The sequence below is a fragment of the Symphalangus syndactylus genome, chromosome 11 (assembly GCF_028878055.3).
Source record: "Symphalangus syndactylus isolate Jambi chromosome 11, NHGRI_mSymSyn1-v2.1_pri, whole genome shotgun sequence".
In the NCBI taxonomy this organism is placed as follows: Eukaryota; Metazoa; Chordata; class Mammalia; order Primates; family Hylobatidae; genus Symphalangus; species Symphalangus syndactylus.
The window spans coordinates 19785439-19812941 of NC_072433.2; the positions used below are offsets into that span (position 1 = coordinate 19785439).

The 27503-nt window shown below is 54.8% G+C and overlaps 1 protein-coding gene across 9 annotated transcripts; it reads left to right on the forward strand.

The window, feature by feature from the left end:
• Positions 1–952: 952 nt before the first annotated feature.
• On the forward strand, positions 953–27377 carry FCSK (fucose kinase). Of its 9 annotated transcripts, none has more exons than XM_055297803.2 (25): positions 1072–1151; positions 4648–4840; positions 10350–10453; positions 10804–10955; positions 12208–12258; positions 13195–13320; positions 13954–14026; positions 14445–14542; positions 14955–15035; positions 15938–16057; positions 16216–16411; positions 17418–17530; positions 18064–18165; positions 18275–18445; positions 19634–19698; positions 20076–20446; positions 21222–21432; positions 21621–21787; positions 21883–22104; positions 22461–22604; positions 22759–22878; positions 25371–25558; positions 25650–25749; positions 26277–26500; positions 26676–27377. In XM_055297803.2, the coding sequence occupies exons 3-25, from the start codon at positions 10372–10374 to the stop codon at positions 26775–26777; spliced, it is 3279 nt and encodes a 1092-aa protein (XP_055153778.1). In that variant the 5' UTR covers positions 1072–1151; positions 4648–4840; positions 10350–10371; the 3' UTR covers positions 26778–27377. The 9 variants fall into 9 exon arrangements, with proteins under 9 accessions (XP_063467632.1, XP_055153783.1, XP_055153784.1 ...); XM_055297805.2 differs by having other exon boundaries at positions 16240–16411; XM_063611561.1 differs by having other exon boundaries at positions 1103–1151; positions 4778–4840.
• The last annotated feature ends 126 nt before the right edge of the window (positions 27378–27503 follow it).

Genomic DNA, 27503 nt, shown 5'->3' on the forward strand with positions numbered 1-27503 from the left:
CTGAAAGAGGAAATTTTTAAAAGGCATGGGTAGGTAAGAGGCAAATTGCTGCATTCTTCTGAGTCTTTGGTCAGCCTTTCACATGTGAGAGGGGGATAGAGGACTAGTCACTTAGGCATTCATCTAGCTCAGTGAATATGCATTTTTACATAAGAAAAAATAAACATAGGGCAGAGGAAGCAATGAGATACATATTTGTCTCAGGTGAGCTGAGAGATGACTTTGAGTTCTGTCAAAGTCCAGCACCTGTGAAGATAAGCTATCAATTTACATTGTCACTGAAAGTCCACAGAACTGATTTAGGGTACAGATTTGGGGGCACACAAGGAATTTCCTAGTGGGCAAATTGTGAGGGCCAGGCCATATCTAGCTTTTTTATCTTTGGAGTTAACTCGTTTAGGAATAAAGTGAGAGGTAGGTTTCCCTGATGCAGTTCTCAGCTTGACTTTTCCCTTTGGCATAGTGACTTTGGGGTCCTGAGATTTATTTTCCTTTCACATAGTAAGCTAGAGAGAGACACTCAGAGTACTTCCAGTTTTCATCTATGATAATCAATGCTGCCATTCACAACTTTTCCAAAAGCTCCGCAGATCCCTCCCCATTACGGAGTTGGAAAGTTTCTTCCCAAAGGACCCACGTGATGAAACCAGCGCAAACCTTTCCAACTGCAAATCCAATGGCAGCTGCTTCCGCTTGGGCAAAGCGTGATTTTTTTTTTCCTCCATCAGTGGATTTTTCTCCAGAGGAAAGCGGAAGCTCCTGGTGCCGTCCAGAAGGGGTTAAAAAAAAAAAAAAAACCCAAACCAGAAAACAAACAAACAAAAAAGCAACATATTAACCTAAATCCCGGAGTCCCAGAAAATGGGCCTGTGTCTTTAAGGCGCATCCGTCCTCTGGGAGTTGTAGTTTTGTGGGTCCTGGAGCGGCCCCCTTCCCATCTCCCTTCTGGATCGCAGCCCCGCTGCCCTTCAGGAAAGCGCTGCCCCGGCCACCCACGCTGGCCTATGCAGTGGCTCCGAGCATGTTTTCTGCCGGGCGGGGGCTCGGCCGTGGGGGATGCGGAGGTGAAACTACACTTCCCAGCCTGCACCGCGAGGCTCGCGCAGCCCCGCGTTAAAGAGCCCGCTCCGCCGAGCGCCGGGCGACGGCAGGTACGTCAGTCCTCGAGGGTCCCCACAGCGCCCTTGCGCCCCCGCAGCTTTGCGGTGCACCCTCCCTGACTGGGAGCAGCGAGTTGACCCGCGGGCCGCCCGGGTCCTGACAGGGAAGAGTCCCCGGGAGTTCTGCGGTGCCCCGGGAGCCCACAGGGGTTTCTGCGCTCCCGCATCCCCTTGGCCTGGGTCTTCCAAGGGGAGCCTCTCGATCCCTTGGTGCGGCGGGACCTGCTGGCAGCTGGGACCGGGAGGGATTCGGGCCTCAGAGGATCCTCACCCTGAGGCAGGTGGGGCCAGGGATGCCGGCGCTGCTCTGATTTTACTTTGAGGCCGCTTCTCCTGTCTCATTTTACCCGGCCAGGGCTCAGTATTATGCACGAATCTCAATGATATGCTGTTGGGTAATTTACAACACGATTTTACTCCCAAGTAACTTCTTTCGGTCTGTTATTCAGAAGGCAGCAAATCAGAGTCCTCCGTGAGCCTTTTTTTCCTCTTTAAAGTTCTAAAATGTGCAGTCCCTGACCCACCTGTCTTCAAAAGGTTCATATGAAGAGTTATTAGTACTTTATTCTATCTCTGGCTCCCCAGCACTATCCCAGTCTTGGACAGCGTGGGGCTGAGGACACTAAAAAATATTTCAACTTGATCTCAGCAGATGAGGCTCTATTGAAAGTGGGTAGAGGCGAGGCGCCAAGGCTCATGCCTGTAATCCCAGGTACTTGGGAGGCTGAGGCGAGGGAATCGCTTGAACTCAGGAGATGGAGGTTGCAGTGAGCCGAGATCACGCCACTGCACTCCACCCTGGGCGACACAGCGAGACTACGTCTCAAAAAAAAAAAAAAAGAAAACACCACCAACAACAAAAAACCACGAACCTTAGGGCCTTAGGGCACACTTTCTCAGGACGTCTTGAGATTGTATAACTCCAGCAAACTATTAATTAAAAAAAAAAAAAAAAAGGCCGGGCTAGGTGGCTCACACCTGTAATCCCAGCACTATGGGAGGCGGAAGCAAGTAGATCACCTATGGTCAGAAGTTTGAGACCAGCTTGGCCAACATGGCAAACCCCGTCTCTACTAATAATACAAAAATTAGCTGGGCATGGTGGTGCACGTCTGTAATCCCAGCTACTTGGGAGGCTGAGGCAGGAGAATCACTTTAACCTGAGAGGCAGAGATTGCAGTGAGCCGAGATCGCGCCATTGAACTCCAGCCTGGCGACAGAGGGAGACTCTGTCTCAAAAAAAAAAAAAAAAAAAAAAAAAAAAAAGCCAGGCATGGTGGCTTACACCTGTAATCCCAACACTTAGGAAGGCCAAGGCGGGAGGATTACTTGAGTCCGGGAGTTGTAGGTCAGCCTGGGCAACAAAGCGAGACCCCATCTCAACAAAAAATAAAAAACTAGCAGGACTCATGCATCGTCCCAGCTACTTGGGAGGCTGGGATGGGAGGATCGCTGGAGCCCGGGAGTTTGAGGCTGCAGTGAGCTGTAATCACATCACTGCATTCCACCCTCTGGTGACAGAGCCGGACCCTGTTTCTCAAAAAACAAAACAAAAGCCTAGCCTGCCTGTGCAATTAAAGGAATGGCAAAAGCCAAAATTACTTTTGCACCAACCTAATAGCTATGTTTCTGCTTTTTAAACTACAGTTTTCTTGTCTAGAGCTTCAGTGAGATAAGAGCCAATTCTTAGGACTGTTGGGTGGGTCATATGAAGTGACACTGATGTGCCTTTGCCATAGTGCCTGAAAAAGCACTCCATATGTATTAGCTACCTGTATCATTTTACCTTTTGTGTTAATCTCTCGGGATGTCCCTCAGCCTTGCTTGATTACTGAGGCCTTCCCTGATTTTTTTCTTCTTCAGGACAATCTTTAACACAGAGAATGTTTGAGAGCTTCCAGTCCTTCCTCCTTCAGGGACAGGTTAAACTCTCCTGCTTCCTTGCCTGGCTGGAAACATTATCATTCGTTGAGCCACTGGTGTGTGCCACATACTTTGCATTGTATTTCATGCTGAAAACAGTCCTGGGAAGTTGATGTCTCTGGCCTTAAATTTCAGATTAGGAAACTGAGGCTTAGAGAGGTTAAGTAACTGCTGGGCGCGGTGGCTCACGCCTGTAATCCCAGCACTTTGGGAGGCCGAGGCGGGCGGATCCTAAGGTCAGGAGTTTGAGACCACCCTGGCCAGCATGGTGAAACCCCGTCTCTACTAAAAATACAAAAAATTATCCAGGCATGGTGGTGCGCGCCTGTAGTCCCAGTTACTCGGGAGGCTGAGGCAGGAGAATCGCTTGAACCTGGGAGGCGGAGGTTGCAGTGAGCCAAGATTGCACCACTGCACTCCAGCCTGGGTGACAGAGCGAGACTCCATCTAAAAAAAAAAAATAGAGGGCCGGGCGCAGTGGCTCACGCCTGTAATCCCAGCACTTTGGGAGGCCGAGGCGGGCGGATCACAAGGTCAGGAGATCGAGACCATCCTGGCTAACACGGTGAAACCCCGTCTCTACTAAAAATACAAAAAATTAGCCGGGCGAGGTGGCAGGCGCCTGTAGTCCCAGCTACAAGGGAGGCTGAGGCAGGAGAATGGCGTGAACCCCGGGGGGCGGAGCCTGCAGTGAGCCGAGATCGCGCCACTGCACTCCAGCCTGGGTGAAAGAGCAAGACTCCGTCTCAAAAAAAAAAAAAAAAAATAGATTAAGTAACTTGCTCAGGATCCTACAGGAAGCAGGAAGAGATAGAGATGGGGACAGAGCCTTTTGGGACTGATACGCAACCCAGGACTGTTCCTCTGCCCCTGTCATTAGAAAGGGATACTCTCGCCACTGTGGCCATGACCTGTCACCTGCCCGTGTCTCTCTATCACTATGCTGAGATGAAGACTGGGCTCAGACCTTCTGGGCCATTGGACTCTCTTTGGGGCATTTCTTTCTTTTTTTTCTTGAGACAGAGTCGCTCTGTTGCCTAGGCTAGAGTGCAGTGGTGTGATCTTGGCTCACTGCAGCCTCCTCCTCCTGGGTTCAAGTGATTCTCCTGGCTCAGCCTCCTGAGTAGCTGGGACTACAAGCGCGCATCACTATAGCCAGCTAATTTTTGTACTTTTAACAGAGATGGGGTTTTGCCATGTTGGCCAGGCTGGCCTTGAACTCCTGATCTCAAGTGATCTGCCCACTTTGGCCCCCCAAAGTGCCTCCTGACCTCAAGTGATCTGCCCACTTTGGCCCCCCAAAGTGCTGGGATTCCGGATGTGAGCCACCACATCTGGCCATTTCAAGGATTTCTTTCTTTCTTTTTTTTTTCTGTTTCCTCAGACAGGGTCTGGCTTTGTTACCCAGGGTGGAATGCAGTGGTGCCAGTTTTCTGCAACCTCTGCCCCCAGGGCTGAAGCAATGCTCCCGCCTCAGCCTCCTGAGTAGCTGGGACTATAGGCACATTCACTATGCCCGGCTAATTTTTGTATGTGTGTTTTTTTGCTTTTTTGTTTTTGGTAGAGATGGGGTTTGCCATGTTGCTCAGGCTGGTCTCAAACTCCTGTTCTCAAGCCATCCGCCTGCCTTGGCCTCCCAAAGTGCTGGAATTACAGGTGTGAGCCACTGCGTCTGGCCTCTTGCTGTCTTTCAGTGCCTTTGCTTGGTACCAGATATCATTATCACTATCATCTGAATAAGGATCCAAAAGACCCAGGTATGTTGCAACTTTGACTACAGCGTCTCCTGGCCTCTGTGAAGTGGAGATAATAGGAGATAATAATATTTATCTTGCAGGGTCTAAGGGTGTTGTCAGGATAAAAAAAAATCACAGCACCTTAACTGTGGTCCAGAGTGCTCAGTCCTAGTGGCTATTATTTTTATTTTCTTTCTTTCTTTTTTTTTTTTTTTTTTTTGAGACGGAGTCTTGCTCTGTCGCCCAGGCTGGAGTGCAGTGGTGCAATCTTGGCTCACTGGAATCTCCGCCTCCCGGGTTCACGCCATTCTCCTGCCTCAGCCTCTCCAAGTAGCTGGGACTACAGGCGCCCGCCACCACGCCCGGCTAATTTTTTGTATTTTTAGTAGAGACGGGGTTTTACTGTGGTCTCGATCTCCTGACCTTGTGATCCGCCCGCCTCGGCCTCCCAAAGTGCTGGGATTACAAGCATGAGCCACCGCGCCCGGCCCTTTTTTTTTTTTGAGACAGTCTCACTCTGTCACCCAGGCTGGAGTGCAGTAGAACGATCTCAGCTCATTGTAACCACCGCTTCCCAGGTTCAAGCGATTATCCTGCCTCAGCCTCCTGAGTAGGTGGGACTACAGGCACCCGCCACCATGCCCGGCTAATTTTTGAATTTTTGGTAGAGATGGGGTTTCACCATGTTGGCCAGGCTGGTCTCAAACTCCTGACCTCAGGCGATCCACCCGCCTCGGCCTCCCAAAGTGTTGAGATTACAGGCGTGAGCCACCGTGCCCAGCCTATTAATTTTAATTTTATTTTTTTTGAGACGGAATCTCGCTCTGTCGCCCAGGCTGGAGTACAGTGGTGTCATCTTGGCTCACTGCAACCTCCGCCTCCCGGGTTCAAACGATGCTCCTGCCTCAGCCTCCCGAGTAACTGGGATTACAGGTGCCCGCCACCACGCCTGGCTAATTTTTGTATTTTTAGTAGAGACGGGGTTTACCATGTTGGCCAGGCTGGTCTCGAACTCCTGACCTCAGGTGATCTTCCTGCCTTGGGCTCCCAAAGTGCTGGGATTACAGGCATAAGCCACTGTGCCTGGCCTCCTAGTGGCTATTATTATTAAAATCATCCCTCCCTTGTATTTGTTTAGGCTTTGTCATAATTATAATAGATAATACATACTGAGCGCTTTACATATATTTACTCCTTTTGTACGTCAGCTCTACAAAGTAGGTTTATTGTAGTGGTTAAGCAAGTGGACCCTGTTAAGCAAGTGGACCCTGGGGAGCATGAATTTAAAAATTAATTAATTCAATTTAAAAATAAATTAATTTAAAAAAAAGACTGAGGCAGGAGGATTGCTTGAGTCTGGGAGTTTGAGACCAGCTTGGGCAACATGGCAAGACCCAATCACTTAAAAAGAAAACAAACAATGAAAACCTTAGCTAGGCGTGGTGGCGTGTGCCTATGGTCCCAGCTATACAGGAGGCTGAGGTAGCAGGATTGCTTGGGCCTGGGAGGTCGAGGCTGCAGTGAGCTATGATTGCACCACTACACTCCAGTCTGGGTGACAGATTGAGACTCTGTCTTCAAAAAAAAAAAAAGTAAAAAAGGCAATAAAAAAAGAGGCCAGGCATGGTGGCTCATTCCCAGCACTTTGGGAAGCCGAGGCAGGTGGATCACCTGAGGTTAAAAGTTTGAGACCAGCCTGGCCAACAAGGTGAAACCCCGTCTTTATTAAAAATACAAAAATTAGTCAGGCGTGGTGGCACATGCCTGTAATCCTAGCTACTCGGGAGGCTGAGGCAGGAGAATTGCTTGAACCCAGGAGGTGGAGATTACAGTGAGCTGAGATTGTACCACTGCACTCCAGCCTGGGGGATACAGTAAGACTCCATCTCAAAAAGAAAAAAAGGTAATAAAATAGATACTCTGGAAAAAAAGTTTAGTTTCAAACTTGACTCTGCCACTTACTAGCTTTGGCAAGTTACTTCATCTCTCTGTGCCTCATTTCTCTGTCTTTTTTTTTTTTTTTTTTTGTAGAGTCGAGGTCTCTGTATGTTGCCTAGGCTGGTTTCTAACTCTTGGGCTCAAGTGATCCTCCTGACATGGCCTCCCAAAATCCTGGAATTATAGAGGCATGAGCCATCACACCCAGCAGTTTCTTCATCTTGTTTTTTTTTTCAAGATAGATTTTTGCTCTTCTTGCCCAGGCTGGAGTGCAATGGTATGGTCTCGGCTCACTGCAACCTCTGTGTCCCAGGTTGAAGTGATTCTCCTGTCTCAGCCTCCCAAGTAGCTGGAATTACAGGCGCCCACCACCACACCTGGCTAATTTTTGTATTTTTAGTAGAGATGGGGTTTCACCATGTTGGCCAGGCTGGTCTCAAACTCCTGACCTCAGGCAATCCGCCCCCCTCTGTCTCCCAAAGTGCTCGGATTACAGGCGTGAGCCACCACTTCTAGCCTCCTTTTTTTTTTTTTTTTTTTTTTTTTTGAGATGGTGTCTCGCTTTGTCACCCAGGCTGGAGTGGAGTGCAGTGGCGTGATCTCTGCTCACTGCAAGCTCCGCCTCCTGGGTTCATGCCATTCTCCTGCCTCAGCCTCCCGAGTAGCTGGGACTACAGGCGCCTGCTACCACGCCCGGCTAATTTTTTGTATTTTTAGTAGAGACGGGGTTTCACTGCGTTAGCCAGGATGGTCTCGGTCTCTTGACCTCGTGATCAGCCCTCCTCGGCCTCCCAAAGTGCTGGGATTACAGGTGTGAGCCACCATGCCTGGCCTTTTTTTTTTTTTTTTTTGAGACAGAATCTCGCTCTGTCGCCCAGCCTGGAGTGCAGTGGTGTGATCTTGGCTCACTGCAACCTCTGCCTCCCGGGTTCAAGTGATTATTCTGACTCAGCCTCCCGAGTAGCTGGGACTATAGGCACATGCCACCACACCTGGCTAATTTTTGTATTTTTAGTAGAGACAGGGTTTCACCATATTGGCCAGGCTGGTCTCGAACTCCTGACCTCGTGATCTGCCTGCCTCGGCCTCCCAAAGTGCTGGGATTACAGATGTGAGCCACCGTGCCCAGGTGGCAGTGTAGTTCTAAGCTGCCTGCCAGAGGAGTCTGGAATCTCACAGGGATTGGTCTGTTTCAGTGTCCCAGCTGTGCTCGGTCATTGGTTGTGAGAAGGTTGGTTCGAAGTGTGGCCTCCATGTAAACAAGGTGGGAGATTCAGATCGTAGCAGCTGGGGGCGTCTGTTAGTTACACTCCCAGCTGCAGCTGACCTGAGGGTTAGAGGTGCCCTACGGCCATACAGTGAATTGGTGGCAAAGTTGGAGGGAGGGCTTGATGGGCGTGCTGGGAGAAGCCTTCACCCTCAAGTGCCTGGCTGGGATCTCTAGCTGGAATTTCCCCTCTGGATTTCCCTTCTGGGCTGAGTAGGGAATGGAGCAATTTCTGACAGAGGCTTTTGCTGAAGGCGTGGGTGTTGCTGAGTGGTGGTGTCCTGTCAGCCTCTTCTCTTCTGGTGGCAGCAGAGCCTGGCACTGGAATAGCCTGTGGCTGAGCTTCAGGTTTCCTGTCACTTTGGCTGGGGTGTGGGCTGACCACCAGATGTGTGCTCAGGGCGTAGCTCAGCCAGTGGTGAGCAGCTTACTTGCATGGTCTTTTCCCATGCTGAGCTTTGAGGGGTGGAGGGAGGAAGTGGGGGTGCTCCTTTGTGGGACAGCAGTGGGAGCCCTGCCAGAGGTGAATGTGCGGGTACTCCTGGGACTCGTTGGTCTCGGGGAGGCCAGAGCCTCAGGAGTCAGATTGGTTTTCCATCTGGCAGGAGTGCTGGCAGGTTGGGGGAGACAGGGGTGGGGGTGAAGCCAAATCTTTGGCCTTGCTTTCCCCCTACTTGCTGAGAGTGTCCTGGAGGAAGATGGCGGGCAGGTAGGGCTGCAGCCCCTGCTGGGCTGGCTGAGACCCCTGGGAAGGGAGCTCTCTGAGTGCCTGCTCCTGCAGCTCTGAGTGCATGTGCACTCCCCACAGCTGCCCCCTCTCCAGGGAACCCCCATCAGCTTGAGGAGCCTGGGGGGTGGGGTTAGGCATTTGCTCTCGCCTTCCTTTCCCCCTTGCTTTGGGTGGCCCCAACTCTTACCCCATGCTGCTGCCCTCCGTTCCTCCTTCCTGGGCACACTCCCTGGGGAAATCTCACCCATCCATGTTTTGGAATGTCAGCAGACACGCTGACCATGTGACCCAGCCGTCCGCCTTGGTGTCCACCTAGGGAGATGAAATCTTCTGTTCACACGAACCTGTCACCGGAGGTTCATAGCAGGGCTATTCACATCTGCCAAAAACTGGAGACGGCCCAGATGCTCTTCAGTGGGTAAATGGAGAAACAGATGCAGCCCATCCATGCGAGGGAACACTGCTCCTCCGAAAAAAGGCTTGGGCCACAGATACGCACAATGACTTGGATACATCTCAAAGGCATCACGTTGGATGAAAGAAGCTAATCTCAAAAGATTATATTCCATATTCCATTTTATTTGACTTTTTTTTTTGAGGGTCTTGCTCTGTCAACCAGGCTGGAGTGCAGTGGAGTGATCATGGCTCACTGCAGCCTTAACCTCCTGGGCTCAAGCAGTCCTCCCGCCTTGGTCTTCCAAAGTGGGATTATAGACGCGAGCCACTACACCTGTCCTGGCCTTTATTTTATTTTAGTTAATTAATTAGAGGTAGGGTCTTATTCTGTGACCCAGGCTGGAGTGCAGTGGTACAGTCATAGCCCACTGCAGCCATAATCTTCCAGGCTCAAGCAGTACTCCCACCTTAGCTTCCCGAGTAGCTGGAACTACAGGCACACGCCACCACGCCTGGCTAATTTTTGTATTTTTAGTAGAGAAGAGGTTTTGCCATGTTGGCCAGGCTGGTCTTGAACTCCTGACCTCAGGTGATCTGTCCACCTCGGCCTCCCAAAGTGCTAGAATTACAGATGTGAGCTACCGTACCTGGCCTGTTTGACACTTTTTCTTTTATTTATTTTTTTTTTTTGAGACGGAGTCTCCCTCTGTCGCCCAGGTTGGAGTGCAGTGGCGCGATCTTGGCCCACTGCAGCCTCCGCCTCCCGGGTTCAAGCGATTCTCCTGCTTCAGCCTCCCGAGTAGCTGGGATTACAGGCATGCCCCACCACACCCGGCTGATTTTTGTATTTTTAGTAGAGACGGGGTTTCACCATGTTGGCCAGGCTGGTCTCCAACTCCCGACCTCAGGTGATCCCCCCACCTCAGCCTCCCAAAGTGCTAGGATTGCAGGTGTGAGCCTCTGCACCCGGCCAACATTTTTTAAGTTGATGAAACTATAGCTTTAGAGAGCAAATCAGTGGTTGTCAGGGCTTAGGCGGGGAGGAGAGGTTGCATGAGGAAGTTTTTTTGAGTGTAGATAGTGGTGATACCAACACGAATCTATACACATGTTAAAATCATAGAATTGTATATAAAAATAATTAATTTTAGTTATGACGGTTTAAAAAATAGTCACATCTACCCATATTGCTGTCTCAGGAAGCCCCTCCGCTTGGCCAGAATGGAGCAGCCAAAGGGAGTTGATTGGACAGTCATCATCCTGACCTGCCAGTACAAGGACAGTGTCCAGGTCTTTCAGAGAGGTAGGGGACTCCCCTTCCTACCTTGCCCCTAATGGAGAACCTCCCTCCCCTTCCTGGCTATGTCCCTCCAACCCCAGGTGCCAGGCCGACCTTGGTTCAAACCCAGGTTGCACTTCTCCCTAGCCATGTGACAGCATACGTGGCATGTCATTCCTTGTGCCTCAGTTTTCTCATCTGTAAGATGGGAGTAATAGGACTTCTCTCACTAAGTTGGGTGAAGATCTGATGGCCTCCTACATGGAAAGTTAAGTCAAGGAAGATCAAACACTGATGATCAATAGGCTGGCTCAGGTGCTTTGGGCCAGGGCAGAGAGCTGGGGGGCAGGTCCCAGTGTCTCTTCTGACCCTAGAACTGGAAGTGCGGCAGAAGAGGGAGCAGATCCCTGCTGGGACGCTGTTACTGGCTGTGGAGGACCCAGAGAAGCGTGTGGGCAGTGGAGGAGCCACCCTCAACGCCCTGCTGGTGGCTGCTGAACACCTGAGTGCCCGGGCAGGCTTCACTGTGAGTGCTCACCAGGGCCACTTCCCTGGTCCGTGTCCCTGCTGGAACCAGGTCATTTCCGAGATCTCCAGCTCCTCTGGCTCCATCGCCCTGGCCAATTCAGCATGGGGCTCAGTTTTTGTTTCTGTAAATTGGTCGGACTCATTGCTGCCTTGCTGTCCAGGTGAGGGCAGAAGGCAGGGCCAGCTTTTGCAGTGTTTTTAGAGAGTTGGAGCCAATATCTCAAAGTGAGGCTTTCTGGCTTCTCTTGAAACAGTCAAAGGTCTTGCTAGCCTGGGCTGTCATCCCCCCATGGCAACTAACTGTTCACTGGAACTGAGATGCGGCTGCCTGCTTTGGGCAGGGCATGTGAGTCAGCATCCCCACTGGTCCTGTGTCTCCCATGCAACCAGCCACTTCACCTGGTCACCTTGTCTGCATCGCACCTTTGCGTGCAGAGTGAGGGTGGGCACAGGCTTGGACATGCTCTGCAGAGGGACATGGCACCAGCAGGGGAGGGGACCACTGTAGTTGCCGTGGCGCTGACTCCCCTAAGTCACCCAGACAGCCCCCAGTTGTTGTTGCCTATAACCTCCCCTTCAAAACAGACAGCAGAGGCCAAGGTGGACGGATCACCTGAGGTCAGAAGTTGGAGACCAGCCTGACCAATGTGGTGAAACCCCATCTCTACTAAAAATACAAAAATTAGCTGGGCCTGGTTGCACACGCCTGTAATCCCAGCTACTCGGGAGGCTGAGGCAGGAGAGTTGCTTGAACCCGGGAGGCGGAGGTTGCAGTGAGACGAGATCATGCCACTGCACTCCAGCCTGGGCAACAGAGCAAGACTGCATCTCAAAAAAAAAAAAAAAAATTTAAGAGGTAGCCAGGCGTGGCGGTGCACACCTGTAGTCCCAGCTAGTTAAGAGGCTGAGGTGGGAGGCTCGCTTGAACCCAAGAGACTGAGGCTGCAGTGAGCTGGGATCATACCACTGCACTCCAGACTTGGTGACAGAGTGAGACCCTGTCTCAAAACAACAACAACAGCAACAAACCAGCCAGCAAGAAGGTGGCCCAGGTGGAGGGCCCTGGGCTCCCTTATTCAGGAGGGACCACGGCTGCCCCTTGTCTGACTGTGGCCATTGGTTTGACCTTGCCTTTTGTCCCTTGGGTACCTGAGTGGATTTGTGTTGGGGTCTGTCTCTGGATTCGAGGGTGCCATCCTCCAGGGCGTCTGCCTGAGGCCTCTGTTCACAGGGCTTTCCCACTCCTGCAGGTGGTCACATCCGATGTCCTGCACTCAGCCTGGATCCTCATTCTGCACATGGTAAATGAACTTTGGGGCAGGGGCCAAGCAGAAGGCCGGAATCCCAGTTCGTGGAGTTGAGCAGGACTTCAGGGGTGTTCTGCCACAGTGTGTGTGCAAGATGAAATCTGAAAGATTCTAAATATCCAAAAATTGGGAATTGGCTAAATATATACCACATATTTTCCCAGCAGAATATTAGATTAAAAGATCCATCTAGGGCCGGGCACAGTGGCTCACGCCTGTACATCTCAGAACTTTGGGAGGCCAAGGCAGGAGGATTCCTTGAGTCCAGGAGATCGAGACCAGCCTGGGCGACATGGTGAAACCCCATCTCTATAAGAAATACAAAAATTAGCTGCCATGGTGGTGCACACCTGTAGTCCCAGCTACTCAGGAGGCTGAGGTGGGAGGATTGCTTGAGCCTGGGAGGTTGAGGTTGCAGTGAGTTATGATTACACCACTGCACTCCAGCCTGGGTGACCCTGTCTCAAAAAATAAAAATATAGGCTGGGCACAGTGGCTCACATCTGTAATCCCAGCGCTTTGAGAGCCTGAGGCGGGCAGATCGCGAAGTCAGGAGTTTGAGATCAGCCTGGCCAGCATGGTGAAACCCTGTCTCTACTAAAAATACAAAAAATTAGCCAGGCATGGTGGTGCATGCCTGTAGTCCCAGCTACTTGGGAGGCTGAGGCAGGAGAATTGCTTGAACCCGGGAAGCGGAGGTTGCATGAGCCAAGATCACGCCACTGCACTCCAGCCTGGGCAACAGAGCAAGACTTCGTCTAAAAAAGTGCAGTGCAATGCAATGCATAATATAAAAATATATTATAGGAGAAAATATCAAGAGAACATTTTTCATCAGCCCTCCACTGGATGGCTTTCTGCCTGCACAGCTGATGAGGTGGCCTTGGGCTCTGTGCACCGGGGCTTCCTCACCAGTCCCCCCACTCCCAGGGTCGAGACTTCCCCTTTGATGACTGTGGCAGGGCCTTCACCTGCCTCCCTGTGGAGAACCCCGAGGCCCCCGTGGAAGCCTTGGTCTGCAACCTGGACTGCCTGCTGGACATCATGACCTATCGGGTGAGGCTGGGTGGTGGCCCGTGGTGCCTCGTCCCAGATAGAGCCACTTCCCTCCCACTGTTCCTCCAGGTATGATCTATGCTGGCTCAGCTGAGGGGCCCCAGGAGGAATGGTTCTGAGGGTGCCTAGTGTTAGTTAAGAGCTTCAAGAAGTTAGTTGTGTCTGGGGGCGGTGGCTCATGCCTATAATTTCAGCACTTTGAGAGGCCAAGGTGGGAGGATCACTTGAGGCCAAGAGTGCATGACCAGCCTGGGCAACACAGCAAGACCCCATCTCTACAAAAAATTTTTTTAAAAATTACTTGGGCATGATGGCATGCACTTGTAGTCCCAGCTCCTCAAGAGGCTGAGGCAGGAAGATCGCTTGAGCCCAGGAGTTTGAGGCTGCAGTGAGCTACGATCGCACTACTGCACTCCAGCCTGGGTGACAGAGCGAGACCCTGTCGCAATAACAACAAATAAGTTAGTCTTGGTCACATGGGAGAAGTTGTAAACCCAGGTCAGACAGAGGGTGGGGGCAGACCAGGTCTTGGAGGCCCTTGTTACTTCAACAGCACAGTATCCTTGGGCAAGGAGGGGGCAGGTGAAGGGCTGGGCCAGGCACCAGCTGTGTTCTATCGCCTTCCCCCCGCAGCTGGGCCCGGGCTCCCCACCAGGCGTGTGGGTCTGCAGCACCGACATGCTGCTGTCTGTTCCTGCAAATCCCGGTGAGCCTGAGACTACCTGGGACCGCCTTCCCTCATCACAGCCACAGCAAGAAGCCAGCTCTGCCCTTCTTGCCCACCCTGCCTCTGGGCCTGCCCCGCTGCCCTGTTAGACAGGAAGCTGGAGGGTGTGGAGAATGAAGCCCGATGGAGGCAGGGCTTCTCCTGCTGTACCTCAGTTGTCTGTCTGTAGGATGGACAGAAGCAGCCCTGCCCCTTCTGCCCCACAGGGCTCTGTGGAAGAAGTTTGGGAGAGGAGGGTTGTCATTCTCCCACAGGAATGTCCATTCGGCTTGGAAACCGTATTTCCCTTTCAGAGTTGCCCAGGTGCCGCAGCCCTGGGCTCTTGCTTCCTCCTGGCAGGGAAATCCCTGCCTTGGGTCAAGGACCCTGGGAACCTCCTGACTGCCCCACCCCACAGGGATCAGCTGGGACAGCTTCCAGGGAGCCAGAGTGATCGCCCTCCCAGGGAGCCCGGCCTACGCTCGGAAGCATGGCGTCTACCTCACTGACCCCCAGGTAGTGCCCCTGGGGGCAGTGGAGCCGGCTGGGGCAGCCATCCCCCTGTCAGTGGGCAGCCTCCCCCCTGTCAGTGGGCAGCCTCTCATGCTGGATTTCCTGGCATGTTCCTGAATCCAAGGAGTTTCCTCCGTGGCAACGGTACCGGTGCTCCCTTACTCTCGCCAAAAATACATTTCACACCGACCGCCTGCCTGGTCTCTGTGCCCGGGCTCGGGGCTGCAAAGACATTTAAAGCCTGCCCTCTGCCATCATGGAATAGAAATCTCAGGCCCCCTGAGAACTCCAGCAACAGCCAGCCTTGCGTCCTCAGCTTTCCTTTGGAAAACGCCCTTGCTGCCACCTGTGGCTGTGGCCTCCTTCCAGATCCCTTCCTGCTCCTTCCTCTGATTCTGTTTCTCCCTGCACATAGGGCCTCGTTTTGGACATTTACTACCAGGGCACTGAGGCAGAGATTCAGCGGTGTGTCAGGCCTGATGGGCGGGTGCCACTGGTATGGCTGCTGGGCCCAGCTTGCGGGGCTTTGGGGACCTTATGGGACAGGGAGGGAGGGTTTGACTTCCTTTGATTCCTTCTAGAAGCCTCCAGGACAAGCTAGAGCTAGAATCTGAGGACAGGGTAGCCTTGGAATTCAGGGTCGTGTCCTGAACCAGAAAGCCTAGAACCAGTTGGGCACGGTGGCTCACGCCTGTAATCCCAGCACTTTAGGAGGCTGAGGCAGGTGGATCAGTTGAGGTCAGGAGTTCGAGACCAGTCTGAGTAACATGGTGAAACCCTGTCTCTACTAAATACAACAATTAGCTGAGCATGGTGGTGTATGCCTGTAATCTCAACTACTTGAGGGGTAGAGGTTCGAGAATTGCTTGAACCCAGGAGGCGGAGGTTGTGGTGAGCAGAGATCGTGCCACTGCACTCCAGCCAGGGTGACAGAGCGAGACTCCGAATCAACCCCCTGCCCACTGCAAAACAAAACAAAACAAACCTCAAAAACTCAAACAAAAAAAGAAAGCCTAGAACCAGAATGTGAGCAAGTTAGGGAGTGTGGTTGGGAGGAGGCCTAGAGCCAGACTCTGGGAATGCTTCCAGCATGAGGGGCAAGGATTGGAGAGGCATGGAAATCTGGGAGTGGACCATGGCGAGGGTAGAGAACTGGGTTCGGGAGAAGGCCTGACAGTTGAGGGGGTCCCAGAAGGTGCCTTGGTGGGAGCTGCCCCAAGTAAGCCTGGAGTCTGGGTGCTGGAGTGGTCAGGAGGTGACACTCCCTGCCTGGTGTGGCATTCAGCTTCATGTAGCCCGTCTGCATGTGCCCTCCCTGACTTGTACCAGGGCCTGGTCCAGGGCCCTCCGTCTCCGATCCTTCTGGGGTCCCTTCCAGGTCTCTGGGGTCCCTTCCAGGTCTCTGGGGTTGTCTTCTTCTCTGTGGAGACTGCTGAGCGCCTCCTAGCCACCCACGTGAGCCCGCCCCTGGATGCCTGCACCTACCTAGGCTTGGACTCTGGAGCCCAGCCTGTCCAGGTGACTGGGGGAGGGCAGCTGGGGGGGCCTGGCCTGGGGGCGAGGCACTGTGTGACCTCAGGCCAGCCACTTCCCCTCTCTGGGGCAAAGTCTCCGCAGACGGGACTGCCCTGGTTCAGCCTCAGAACTTGGGGGCTGAACCCCTGCCATGCCAATAGCTGTGCTTCTTCCCCTTCCCCCAGCTGTCTCTGTTTTTTGACATTCTGCACTGCATGGCTGAGAACGTGACCAGGGAGGACTTCCTGGTGGGGAGGCCCCCAGAGTTGGGGCAAGGTGATGCAGATGTAGCAGGTTATCTGCAGAGCGCCCGGGCCCAGCTGTGGAGGGAGCTTCGCGATCAGCCCCTTACCATGGGTGGGTACTGCCTCTCAGCTCCCTGGGATGGAGAGACCATGGGAGTGAGGACCCCAAGAATGGAGCTTCTCACTGCATGCTGGGCCAGGAAGCCCAGCACAGGGACTGGGCAGTTCTCCTGTCCTGTGCCAGAGCTCCCCACTGAGCTACCTCCTTCCCCTTCCTGTCTTCCTTTTGTCTCATTCCTGAGCTCTCCCAGCCTGTCCACTTTTGTTTTTTGTTTTGTTTTGTTTTGTTTTGTTTTGTTTTTTGAGATGGACTCTCTCTCTGTCACCCCGGCTAGAGGTGCGATCTCAGCTCACTACAACCTCCGCCTCCTGGGTTCAAGCGATTCTCCTGCCTCAGCATCATGAGTACCTGGGATAATAGCCATGCATCACCACACTCGGCTAATTTTTGTATTTTTAGTAGAGATGGGGTTTCACCACATTGGTCAGGCTGGTCTTGAACTCCTGGCCTCAGGTGACCTGCCTGCCTTGGCCTCCCAAAGTGCTGGGCTTACAGGCATGAGCCACCATGCCCGGCCCTAAACTGTCTGCTTTCTTTTTTTTTTTGAGACAGAGTATGGCTCTGTTGCCCAGGCTGGAGTGCAGTGGCATAATCTTGGCTCATTGCAACCTCTGCCTCCCAGGTTCAAGCAATTCTCCTGCCTCAGCCTCCTGAGTAGCTGGGATTACAGGTGTGTGGCACCATGCCTGGCTAATTTTTGTCTTTTTAGTAAAGATGGGATTTCACCATGTTGGTCAGGCTGGTCTCGAACTCCTGACCTCGTGATCTGCCTGCCTCGGCCTCCCAAAGTGCTGGGATTACAGGCGTGAGCCACTGCGCCCAGCCAACCTGTCTACTTTCTAGCTGTGTTGTGTGGCTTTGGGCAGGTTCCTGACTCAGCTTCCCCTAACAGGCTCATTGCCACACCTGCCCCCATGTGTCTCTGCTGCTGGGAGGCCAGCCTGGCCCCTGAGTCGCAGCAGGCATGGGGTTGGGTTCAGTACTTATGTCTTTACAGCCTATGTCTCCAACGGCAGCTACAGCTACATGACCTCCTCAGCCAGTGAGTTCCTGCACAGCCTCACACTCCCCGGGGCTCCTGGGGCCCAGATCGTGCACTCCCAGGTGGAGGTGAGAACTCCCTGCCCGTCCGGTGCCTGCTGGGTGCCTGGGGTGAGGTGGGATGTGGATTCCTCGGAAGAAAATAGCCGGCACTTGCAACAGATAACCTGAGTGCAGGTGTTACCCCTGGTTTACACATGAAGTGCTGGAGGCTCAGAGAGGCTAAGTAACTTGCCTAAGGCCACAGAGCCGGTAAGTGGCCAACTCAGGATTCTGCATCGAGCTTGCCTGATTGAGAAGCTAAAGGAGACCTTTCTTCGGGGTCTGCCTGGGGTGACAGTGGGGCCTGGGTCAGTGCTGTGCTGCTGAGGAAGGGGACAGGTAGGGTTCAGAGGTGGCCCCCAGGGTGGCAAGGTTGGGCATAGCTGGACAGGTGGGATAGAAATAGGCCTCAGGCTGGGGCCAAGGCAGGTTCAGAGAGGAGTCTAGGGTGCTGCAGGGCAGGGGAGTAGTAGGCCTGGATGCTTTGCCCCCAGATGCTTGGCTTGGGAGGAGAGTTGGGGCAGCCCTGGCCCTCATGCTCCTCCTACCTGTCTGCACAGGAGCAGCAGCTCCTGGTGGCCGGGAGCTCTGTGGTCAGCTGCCTGCTGGAGGGCCCTGTCCGGCTGGGTCCTGGGAGCGTCCTGCAGCACTGCCACCTGCGGGTGAGGCCTGAGTGCATGGGCAGATTTGAGGGAGGGTGCTGGCATCCTGTGTGTGTTGGGGGGTGTTGGGTGCCTGCCCACCCAGGATGCCTGCCCTGTCCCCCGCCAGGGCCCCATTCACATAGGCGCTGGCTGCTTGGTGAGTGGCCTGGATACAGCCCACTCCGAGGCCCTGCATGGCCGGGAGCTGCATGACCTTGTCCTGCAGGGACACTATATGAGGCTACACGGCTCCCCGGGCCACGTCTTCACCCTCGTTGGCCGTCTCGACAGCTGGGAGGTAAGCAGTCGCCCTGCATTCCCTCACCCCCATCTTCAGGCTTTGAGGAGCCCCAAGGAGTCCTGGCCCCCACCCCACTGCAGGGTTCTCTGAGCACTGGCCCATGGGACAGGCTATGAGGAGGGTAGGATGTAGGGAGGAGAGGATGAGGGAGGAGGTAGGGTGAAGATAGGCTGTGAGACCAGCAGAGTCTCCACAGGCCTTTACCTCCCTCCTTGCCTCTGCTCTGCCAGGTGGGCTGGGTGGGGATTTTGTTTTTTTTTTTTTGGAGATGGAGTCTTGCTCTATCACCTAGGCTGGAGCTCAGTGGCCCAATCTCAGCTCACTGCAACCTCCGCCTCCCAGGCTTCAAGCGATTCTCCTGCCTCAGCGTCCTGAATAGCTGGGACTACCAGCGTGCACCACCACGCCCAGCTTAGTAGAGATGGGGTTTTGCCATATTGGCCAGGCTGGTTGGGTGGGGGTTTTTTTCTTTTGAGACGGAGTCTTGCTCTGTCGCCCAGGCTGGAGTGCAGTGGTGCAATCTCAGCTCACTGCAAGCTCCGCCTCCCGGGTTCACACCATTCTCCTGCCTCAGCCTCCCAAGTAGCTGGACTACAGGTGCCTGCCACCACGCCCGGCTCATTTTTTTGTATTTTTTAGTAGAGATGGGGTTTCACCGTGTTAGGCAGGATGATTTCAATCTCCTGACCTCGTGATCTTCCCACCTCGGCCTCCCAAAGTGCTAGGATTACAGGCGTGAGCCACTGCGCCCGGCTGGGTGGGGATTTTTATCCCCATTTGACAGGCTAGAGACTGAGGTTCAGAGACGGAGGTAACCTGCCTTGGGCTGCAGCCTGTTGTGGTGGGCTAGGCCTGGAACCCAGGGTTCTGCTCCAGATTTCAGGCACCTCGGCAGGAGTGTTGGGGCTGCAGGGCTGAAAGCAATTTCAGAAATTGCTCCATGGCTGGGTGTAGTGGCTCACGCCTGTGATCTCAACACTCTGGGAGGCCGAGGTGGGAGGCCAGGAGTTCATACCTGCAGTGAGCTGATTGCGCCACTGCACTCCAGACTGGGTGGGTCAAGTATGTGCTGTGTCTGTCTTCCTGCCCTTGTGAGCACTTGAGCAGCTCCCGGCCGCCTGGCCTAGTGTCTCTAACCCTTTCCTGTGGCCCCTGCAGCCCTGACTGCTTCCTCCTCTCCCCCAGAGACAGGGGGCAGGCACATATCTCAACGTACCCTGGAATGAATTCTTCAAGAGAACAGGTGTTCGGTAAGGTGGACACCCCTAGGGCCTCTGTGGGCCTGGGCAGCTGGGGTGACTGCTGCTCTTCGAGGTGTGTCCCTCCCCTGCCCCAGAGTAGCACGGACCCTGCTACCATCCAGGGGCCTGGGTGGTTTTGGGCAGCTGGATTCTCTCCAGTACTTTCCCCCAGGCAGCTCCCAGTCTCTGGCTGTGCTGACTTTGGCATTCTTGTTCAATGGTCTGGGAAAGGATGCCAGGCAGCCTGGCCCCGGAACTGAATTGCTCACTTATGCTACCTCGGAGGAGTCTGTCCTGTCCCCACGAACTGACAGGCGGCTCAGGGCTTGGGGAGGAGACTGGAGCTTTTGCTTCCCTCCTGAGAATGTGCCTTCTCCCCACATCAGAGCCTGGGACCTGTGGGACCCCGACATGCTGCCCGCAGAGTACTGCCTTCCCAGCGCCCGCCTCTTTCCTGTGCTCCACCCCTCGAGGGACCTGGGACCCCAGGACCTGCTGTGGATGCTGGACCACCAGGAGGATGGGGGCGAGGCCCTGCGAGCCTGGCGAGCCTCCTGGCGCCTGTCCTGGGAGCAGCTGCAGCCGTGCCTGGATCGGGCTGCCACGCTGGCCTCTCGCCGGGACCTGTTCTTCCGCCAGGCCCTGCATAAGGCGCGGCACGTGCTGGAGGCCCGGCAGGACCTCAGCCTGCGCCCGCTGATCTGGGCTGCTGTCCGCGAGGGCTGCCCCGGGCCCCTGCTGGCCACGCTGGACCAGGGTGAGTGTGCGGGCTGGTAGTGCTGCAGAGTCAGGCCAGAGGCACCTGCCCTCCCTGTCCTCTGGACCATCCCCTGAGGGGACTAGGGGGCCATGAGGTGCTCAAGCAGGGAAGGGGCACGCTGGAGTTCACTTTGAGGATTCTGGAAGGCCTCATCCTTGTTGGTGGGGTTTGGTCGGAGGTTGAGGCATGTTCATCCTTGTCAGTGGGATTTGGTCAGAGGTTGAGGCCTGGCAGCTGAGCTCTAGGTCCTAGGCACATCGACAAACCCTGCGTGTTCTGTACCAGGTGCCAGGATGTGGGTGCAGAGCGTGGTGAGGGGACAGAGCCCCCAGGGAACATGGTCATCTCTGCGTGAGGGCCCAGGCACACTTCAGGGGGCTCACAGCCTTAGCCTCCTAGGCCACACCTCATGGAAGTTCCCAGGGACCATGGACGTGATTGGTATTGAATCCATTCACCCAGAGCCACACGGCTAGCTGGTGGTGAGGCTGAGACCTGAGCCCAGGTGGTTTGAGCCCAGAGCCTGAGGTCTTCACCACTATGGGTGTCCTGGGTGGGGGTGAAGAGACATCTATGGGCTGGGACTGGCAAGATGAGAGGATCTCTGCCCGGCAGAGAGTAGGAGTGCAGTTACAGTCAAAGATACATTGTGGGCAAAAGCCAGGAGGTGTGAGGGGTCTGGTGCGTTTGGGGACTGTTGAGTAGCCTCTCGTGGGAGAGGATTTTGAAGACAGGCCTCCTCCCCTGCCACCCCCAACTCCTTGTCCCTCAGTTGCAGCTGGGGCAGGAGACCCTGGCGTGGCGGCACGGGCACTGGCCTGTGTGGCGGACGTCCTGGGCTGCATGGCAGAGGGCCGTGGGGGCTTGCGTAGCGGGCCAGCTGCCAACCCTGAGTGGATGCGGCCCTTCTCATACCTGGAGTGTGGAGACCTGGCAGCGGGCGTGGAGGCGCTTGCCCAGGAGAGGGACAAGTGGCTAAGCAGGTGTGTACTAATGGATGTCAGATCCCTTGGATAAGCCCCTGGCTATCTGGGAAGTGGACCCTGATGGAGGATGCCCAGAGAGAGGTGGGGCTCCCTTGGGTACCCCGGGACAGTCAGGTCCCCAAAGCCAGGCAATCTGCCCCCAGCTTGGGGCTGCATGCCACCATCCCTCCCCCTTCTCTTGGTAGGCCAGCCTTGCTGGTGCGAGCGGCCCGCCACTACGAGGGGGCTGGGCAGATCCTGATCCGCCAGGCTGTGATGTCAGCCCAGCACTTCGTTGCCACGGAGCAGGTGGAACTGCCGGGACCTGGGCAATGGGTGGTGGCTGAGTGCCCGGCCCGTGTGGATTTCTCTGGTGAGCCCCTTGTGGCAGGTGGGGTTGAGGGTAGCTGCCCCAGAGCCAGGCTGGCAGCTTCTGTGACCAGCTTGAGTCTTGCCACACTGCCATAGGGGGCTGGAGTGACACGCCACCCCTTGCCTATGAGCTTGGCGGGGCTGTGCTGGGCCTGGCTGTGCGAGTGGACGGCCGCCGGCCCATCGGAGCCAGGGCACGCCGCATCCCGGAGCCTGAGCTGTGGCTGGCGGTGGGACCTCGGCAGGACGAGATGACTGTGAAGATAGTGTGCCGGTGCCTGGCTGACCTGCGGGACTACTGCCAGCCTCATGCCCCAGGTCAGGCACCCTGGGACCTCTGCAGGTGGGGCTGGCACACATGGCCAGCTGGGGGCTGGGGGCTGGGGGCAGAAGCTAGAGACTGCAGGCCAGTGGGGTCTGGCCTGAGGGCCAGCCAGTCTGGCTGAGGAGCCTGAAGGGAAGGAAGGGGCTGGGAGTCAACCTGCAAAGATGACACATGTGTCCCTGTCTGGGAGCCCAGAGGCCATTTTGTGGCTTGAGGATGGGGCCAGTACTGCTGCTGGGCTTTTGTCCCACTGGATGAGTCCCGCACTGGGCTGAGAAGCCTGGGGTGGGTGGGTGTCTGCATCTGCCCTTCGAGACCGAATTCCTTTCTCATGCCTGTCCCTCTGCAGGGGCCCTGCTGAAGGCGGCCTTCATCTGCGCGGGGATCGTGCATGTCCACTCGGAACTCCAGCTGAGTGAGCAGCTGCTCCGCACCTTTGGGGGCGGCTTTGAGCTGCACACCTGGTCTGAGCTGCCCCACGGCTCTGGCCTGGGTGAGTGGGCCCTGCCTCCTGCTACCCACCGACTGTCACAGCCCTCCAGCCTTGCCTGTGATCCCCCTCCCTGGCCTCTGCCCTTAAAGGGAGTCAGGCAGGCCTGGGCAGGGTGGAGGTGTTTCATGTGTGCTCTCTCCTCTCCACCCCGCAGGCACCAGCAGCATCCTGGCAGGCACTGCCCTGGCTGCCTTGCAGCGAGCCGCAGGCCGGGTGGTGGGCACAGAAGCCCTGATCCACGCAGTACTGCACCTGGAGCAGGTGCTCACCACTGGTATGTGACTGCCCTGGAGTTAGGAGAGGTCACTGACACTTTCCTAAGGGCCTGCGGGGGGAGTGGGGCTCCCCTGGATTTGCGTGTGATTGGCCAACAGCCACATGACTGTGCTGCTGTGAAAATACTTTCCTTCTAGTCACTTTGATGTTCTCTGGTCGTTTTCAACTTGAAATGTTGTACCTCCCAATGAGCTGTTTCACGAGCATCTACTGAGTGCCAGATTCTGTGCTGTGGCTTTTTTTTTTTTTTTTTTTTTTTGAGATGGAGTCTCGCTCTGTCACCCAGGCTGGAGTGCAGTGGCGCGATCTCGGCTCACTGCAAGCTCCGCCTCCCAGGTTCACGCCATTCTCCTGCCTCAGCCTCCCGAGTAGCTGGGACTACAGGAGCCCGCCACCACGCCCGGCTAATTTTTTGTATTGTTGGTAAAGACAGGGTTTCACCGTGTTAGCCAGGATGGTCTTGATCTCCTGACCTCGTGATCTGCCTGCCTCAGCCTCCCAAAGTGCTGGGATTACAGGCATGAGCCACCGCGCCTGGCCTGTGCTGTGCCTCTCATGCTTGTTGGGGCCAGGTGCTGTGCTTCGTGACTGTGCCTATCCAGGGCTGTGCTCGGGTAGGGCTGGGCAGAGCTGGTTTGGACCTTCTGCCTGCCCTTCTGGCATCGTGCCCTTACTTGAGATATGATCACCTGTGCCCCCGCCCCCACCCCCTGGCCATATGGTGGGACAGCAAGAGCCGAACAATGACTATGATCTAATGAATGTCACCAGCGCCAGGCTTCTCACTCCTCCTGGCCACCGAGCCCCCTGGAACCCATGGCCAGTGTAGAGCAGCCACAGGCTCGTCTGGTTTCAGGTCCACCTCAGGGTGTCGGGCCCCGTCTCCAGCACACCCCTGGAAGGAAACTGCTGCAAAGGCCTGCAAAGGCCTACTGAAGCCTGACTGTGGTGTTTTCCGTCACTCTGCAGCTCAAGCCTCTCATTTCACTGTAGTGACTCATATCACATAATCGGTAGTCATTAGCAAAAGAAGCAGATGTGGAAGCATTTTCAGTTTTCTTTTGAGGTGTACCATTCAAGTTCTGCATTTGGCCAATGGACAACTATTTGTTGAGAACCCACTCTGTGGGGCCCCAGGGATAAAATGAGCAAAAATAGGGTCCCTGCCCTCAAAAGCCCTGTGGTCTCCTGGAGACAGTCATTAATCAATAACCACTCAGGTGCATGTATATTACAAACTGTGCCAAGTGCTTTGAAGCAGAGGGGCACAGTTAAGTCTTAACATTTCAAGACTTAGCCACTTTGCAGCCACCAGGTTTTGGCTGCAAAGTTCCAGATGGCTCCTGTCTTTTGCATTTCATACTTTAAATCCTTGCAGGCCCTTCCCTAAATATCAAGGGACTGTCCCAGAAGCAACTCAAGTTTTGTTATTTTTAATTTTTTTTTTATTTTTGAGATGGAGTCTAGCTCTGTCACCCAGATTGGAGTGCAGTGGCACGATCTCAGCTCACTGCAACCTCTACCTCCTGGGTTCAAGCGATTCTCCTGCCTCAGCCTCCTGAGTAGCTGGGATTACATGTGCCTGCCACCATGCCCAGCTAATTTTTTGTATTTTTAGTAGAGATAGGGTTTCACTGTGTTGGCCAGGCTGGTCTTGAACTCCGGACCTCGTGATCCGCCCACCTTGGCCTCCCAAAGTGCTGGGATTACAAGCGTGAGCCACCATGCCTGGACTAGTTTTGTTATTTTTATGCAGCTACAAGGAGGAAAATGATACATACCTTTCATTACTGAAGATGGAAAGATGTCTAAGTTAGATAAGAGAAAAACAGATCCTGATGACCTTCCTTCCAACATAAACCACCTGTCAGAAGACGGTGCAGGGAGACTCAGGCTACAGGGAAGGTGTCTGTCAGCCTCTTCTCTGACTAAAACTCCCCTAGGAGGGGCAGAGGTCAGTATAAAATATGTATTTTTTGAGACAGAGTCTCACACTGTCACCCAGGCTGGAGTGCAGTGGTGCGATCTCAGCTCACTGCAACCTCTGCCTCAGCCTCCCCAGAAGCTGGGATTACAGGGCACGCACCACCATGCCTGGCTAATTTTTGTATTTTTGGTAGAGATTGGATTTCACCATGTTGGCCAGGTTGGTCTCAAACTCCTGACCTCAAATGATCTGCCCGCCGCCACCGCGCCCGGCCATAGTGTAAAATCTTTATCCTGCAATGTGGTTTATCCCAATTCCAATTATACATTAGGTCTAAAACAAAACTCAGGCCTTGGGAATTCCAAGCTTTGCCCTAGAGTGAAGCCCATTCCGTTGCTGGGATTATCCTGGGGACAGAAGCTGCATAGCTCACTGTCCTGTGGAGTTGAGGGAAGCTATCTTTCCACACTGGTCCCAGCAAGGGGTGCAGGGCCGGGAGCCTAGGCTGGGAGAGTGAAGCTGGGCCAGATAGACTCCAACAGTGACAGGCCCTGGGCTCACAGGAGGTGGCTGGCAGGACCAAGTGGGTGGCCTAATGCCTGGCATCAAGGTGGGGCGCTCCCGGGCTCAGCTGCCGCTGAAGGTGGAGGTAGAAGAGGTCACGGTGCCTGAGGGCTTTGTCCAGAAGCTCAATGACCACCTGCTCTTGGTGTACACTGGCAAGACCCGCCTGGCTCGGAATCTGCTGCAGGTGAGCTCTGGCCCCAGCATGAGGGAGGCAGGCAGGGGGCCTGCCGGCTGGGCCTGGGTCCTCACCACCCCTTCTCCTGCCCCGTCCACAGGATGTGCTGAGGAGCTGGTATGCCCGACTGCCTGCTGTGGTGCAGAATGCCCACAGCCTGGTGCGGCAAACTGAGGAGTGTGCTGAAGGCTTCCGCCAAGGTGAGGGGCTTCCTCCGGGGGGGTCAGGGCACTGGGAGTGAGTATCCTGTCACTTGTTGGTTTGAGGCCAGGGTCATCTGCAAGCTTGGCACAAGCTCCAGATATTCGGCTTCTAGGAACAGAAGCCTACTGTCTGTCCTCTCCAGGGTCTCACATTTAGGGGAAAGCCACATCTGAGAACAAAATTTTCATCATGGGAAAGGCCCTCCAGCCCTACCTAACAGGAAGCAGAGAGGGGAAGGGAATCAACCCATGGCTGAGTTCCAGGGAAGTCTGAGCTGGGCAGGGCCCCCAGTGTGTGGCTTCACAGCTCCCTAGATGCCGACTATGCTGGGTGTGGTGTTGGTTGCTTCCTGCACATTGGTCCTCAGGCAGTCCTGGGAAGTGGGCTTGTTGGAGCCGGCACTGGAATCTGGCTTCTTTACCATGACACTGGCTCAGCAGCATGTCCTGGCACTTCATGCAATCTCCAGATGGGTGCTGAGTATCTTGGCTCAGGCACATCACTCCCCTCTGCCCCACCTCAGGAAGCCTGCCTCTGCTGGGCCAGTGCCTGACCTCGTACTGGGAGCAGAAGAAGCTCATGGCTCCAGGCTGTGAGCCCCTGGCTGTGCGGCGTATGATGGATGTCCTGGCCCCCCACGTGCATGGCCAGAGCCTGGCTGGGGCAGGCGGTGGAGGCTTTCTCTATCTGTTGACCAAGGAGCCACAGCAAAAGGAGGCCTTGGAGGCGGTGCTGGCCAAGACCGAGGTACTGATGGGGCTGGGGTTGGTCAAGAGACCTCTGGGGGCAAGAGACCTCGCTGTGGCCTACCAGTTAACCAGGGGCTATATCTGTAAGTCCCCCTGGTCCTGCAGGCTCAGTCCAGCCTCCAGAAGCCCTGAGATTTGTCCAGAGCCTTCTAAATATTTCCTGTCCTGTCCAGGGCCTTGGGAATTACAGCATCCACCTGGTTGAAGTGGACACTCAGGGCCTGAGCCTGAAGCTGCTGGGGACCGAGGCCTCAACCTGTTGCCCTTTCCCATGAAGCTGGCTTCTCTCTGCAACAGGAGAAAACCTGGAGCTACAGTGTCCCCCACCTTCCTTGCCCCATGGGAACCTCCACCTCCTCCTCCCCACCCACCTCTGCAAATCTGCTCCCAAAGGAAGCTGACCAGAGCAAGACCTGGGCAAGCAGAGAGTGCCTGGGACAGGACTGTGACCTGGCGGACAGTGGCCTAGGTGTAGCCTCTGTTCCTCCTGGACATAGGAAGGTCCCAAGCTTAGTATCCCATGTGGCCTTTACAAATCCTATGGCTGGCCTTCTCATTCCACGAGGAACCTGGAAAGGGTTGACAGCCAGCCTTGGCATATGGCTGGGAGTCCCTTGGCAAGGCCAACCCTGAAGAGGCCCTTCGAGGCATTCCCTATGGCCTTCCTTAGAGTTGTAGACTTCACGCTCAACCCTCATGGGAGTGTGGGAATGAGGGTGACGGTCCCTTGCCAAGTTGGTGGCAGTGACCCAGGGACTCGCTGCCATCGCAGGCCTTAACCAGCAAAACTACGGACCGTGCCAAGTGACCTGGTGCCTGTGGGAAGTGGGTTCTCAGGACTGGCATTCTTGGAATAAATTCACTCTGTCCTTGCAGGTGGTCCTCACAAAGTCACTTTTGCTCCTGCTGGGAGCAGTTCCCACTTCCTCTACACTATGGGGAACTGGCCCTGGGGTGATCCAGCTTGTGGTGCCGAGGGCTCAAGAGGGGCACGAGGGTCT

Coding starts and splice junctions, on each gene's coding strand:
- FCSK (XM_055297803.2), top strand. CDS start 10,372: ATGGAGCAGCCAAAGGGAGTTGATTGGACAGTCATCATCCTGACCTGC. Junction 10,454..10,803: donor TGTCCAGGTCTTTCAGAGAG/GTAGGGGACTCC, acceptor TTCTGACCCTAG/AACTGGAAGTGCGGCAGAAG. Junction 14,027..14,444: donor GTCTGTTCCTGCAAATCCCG/GTGAGCCTGAGA, acceptor CCCACCCCACAG/GGATCAGCTGGGACAGCTTC.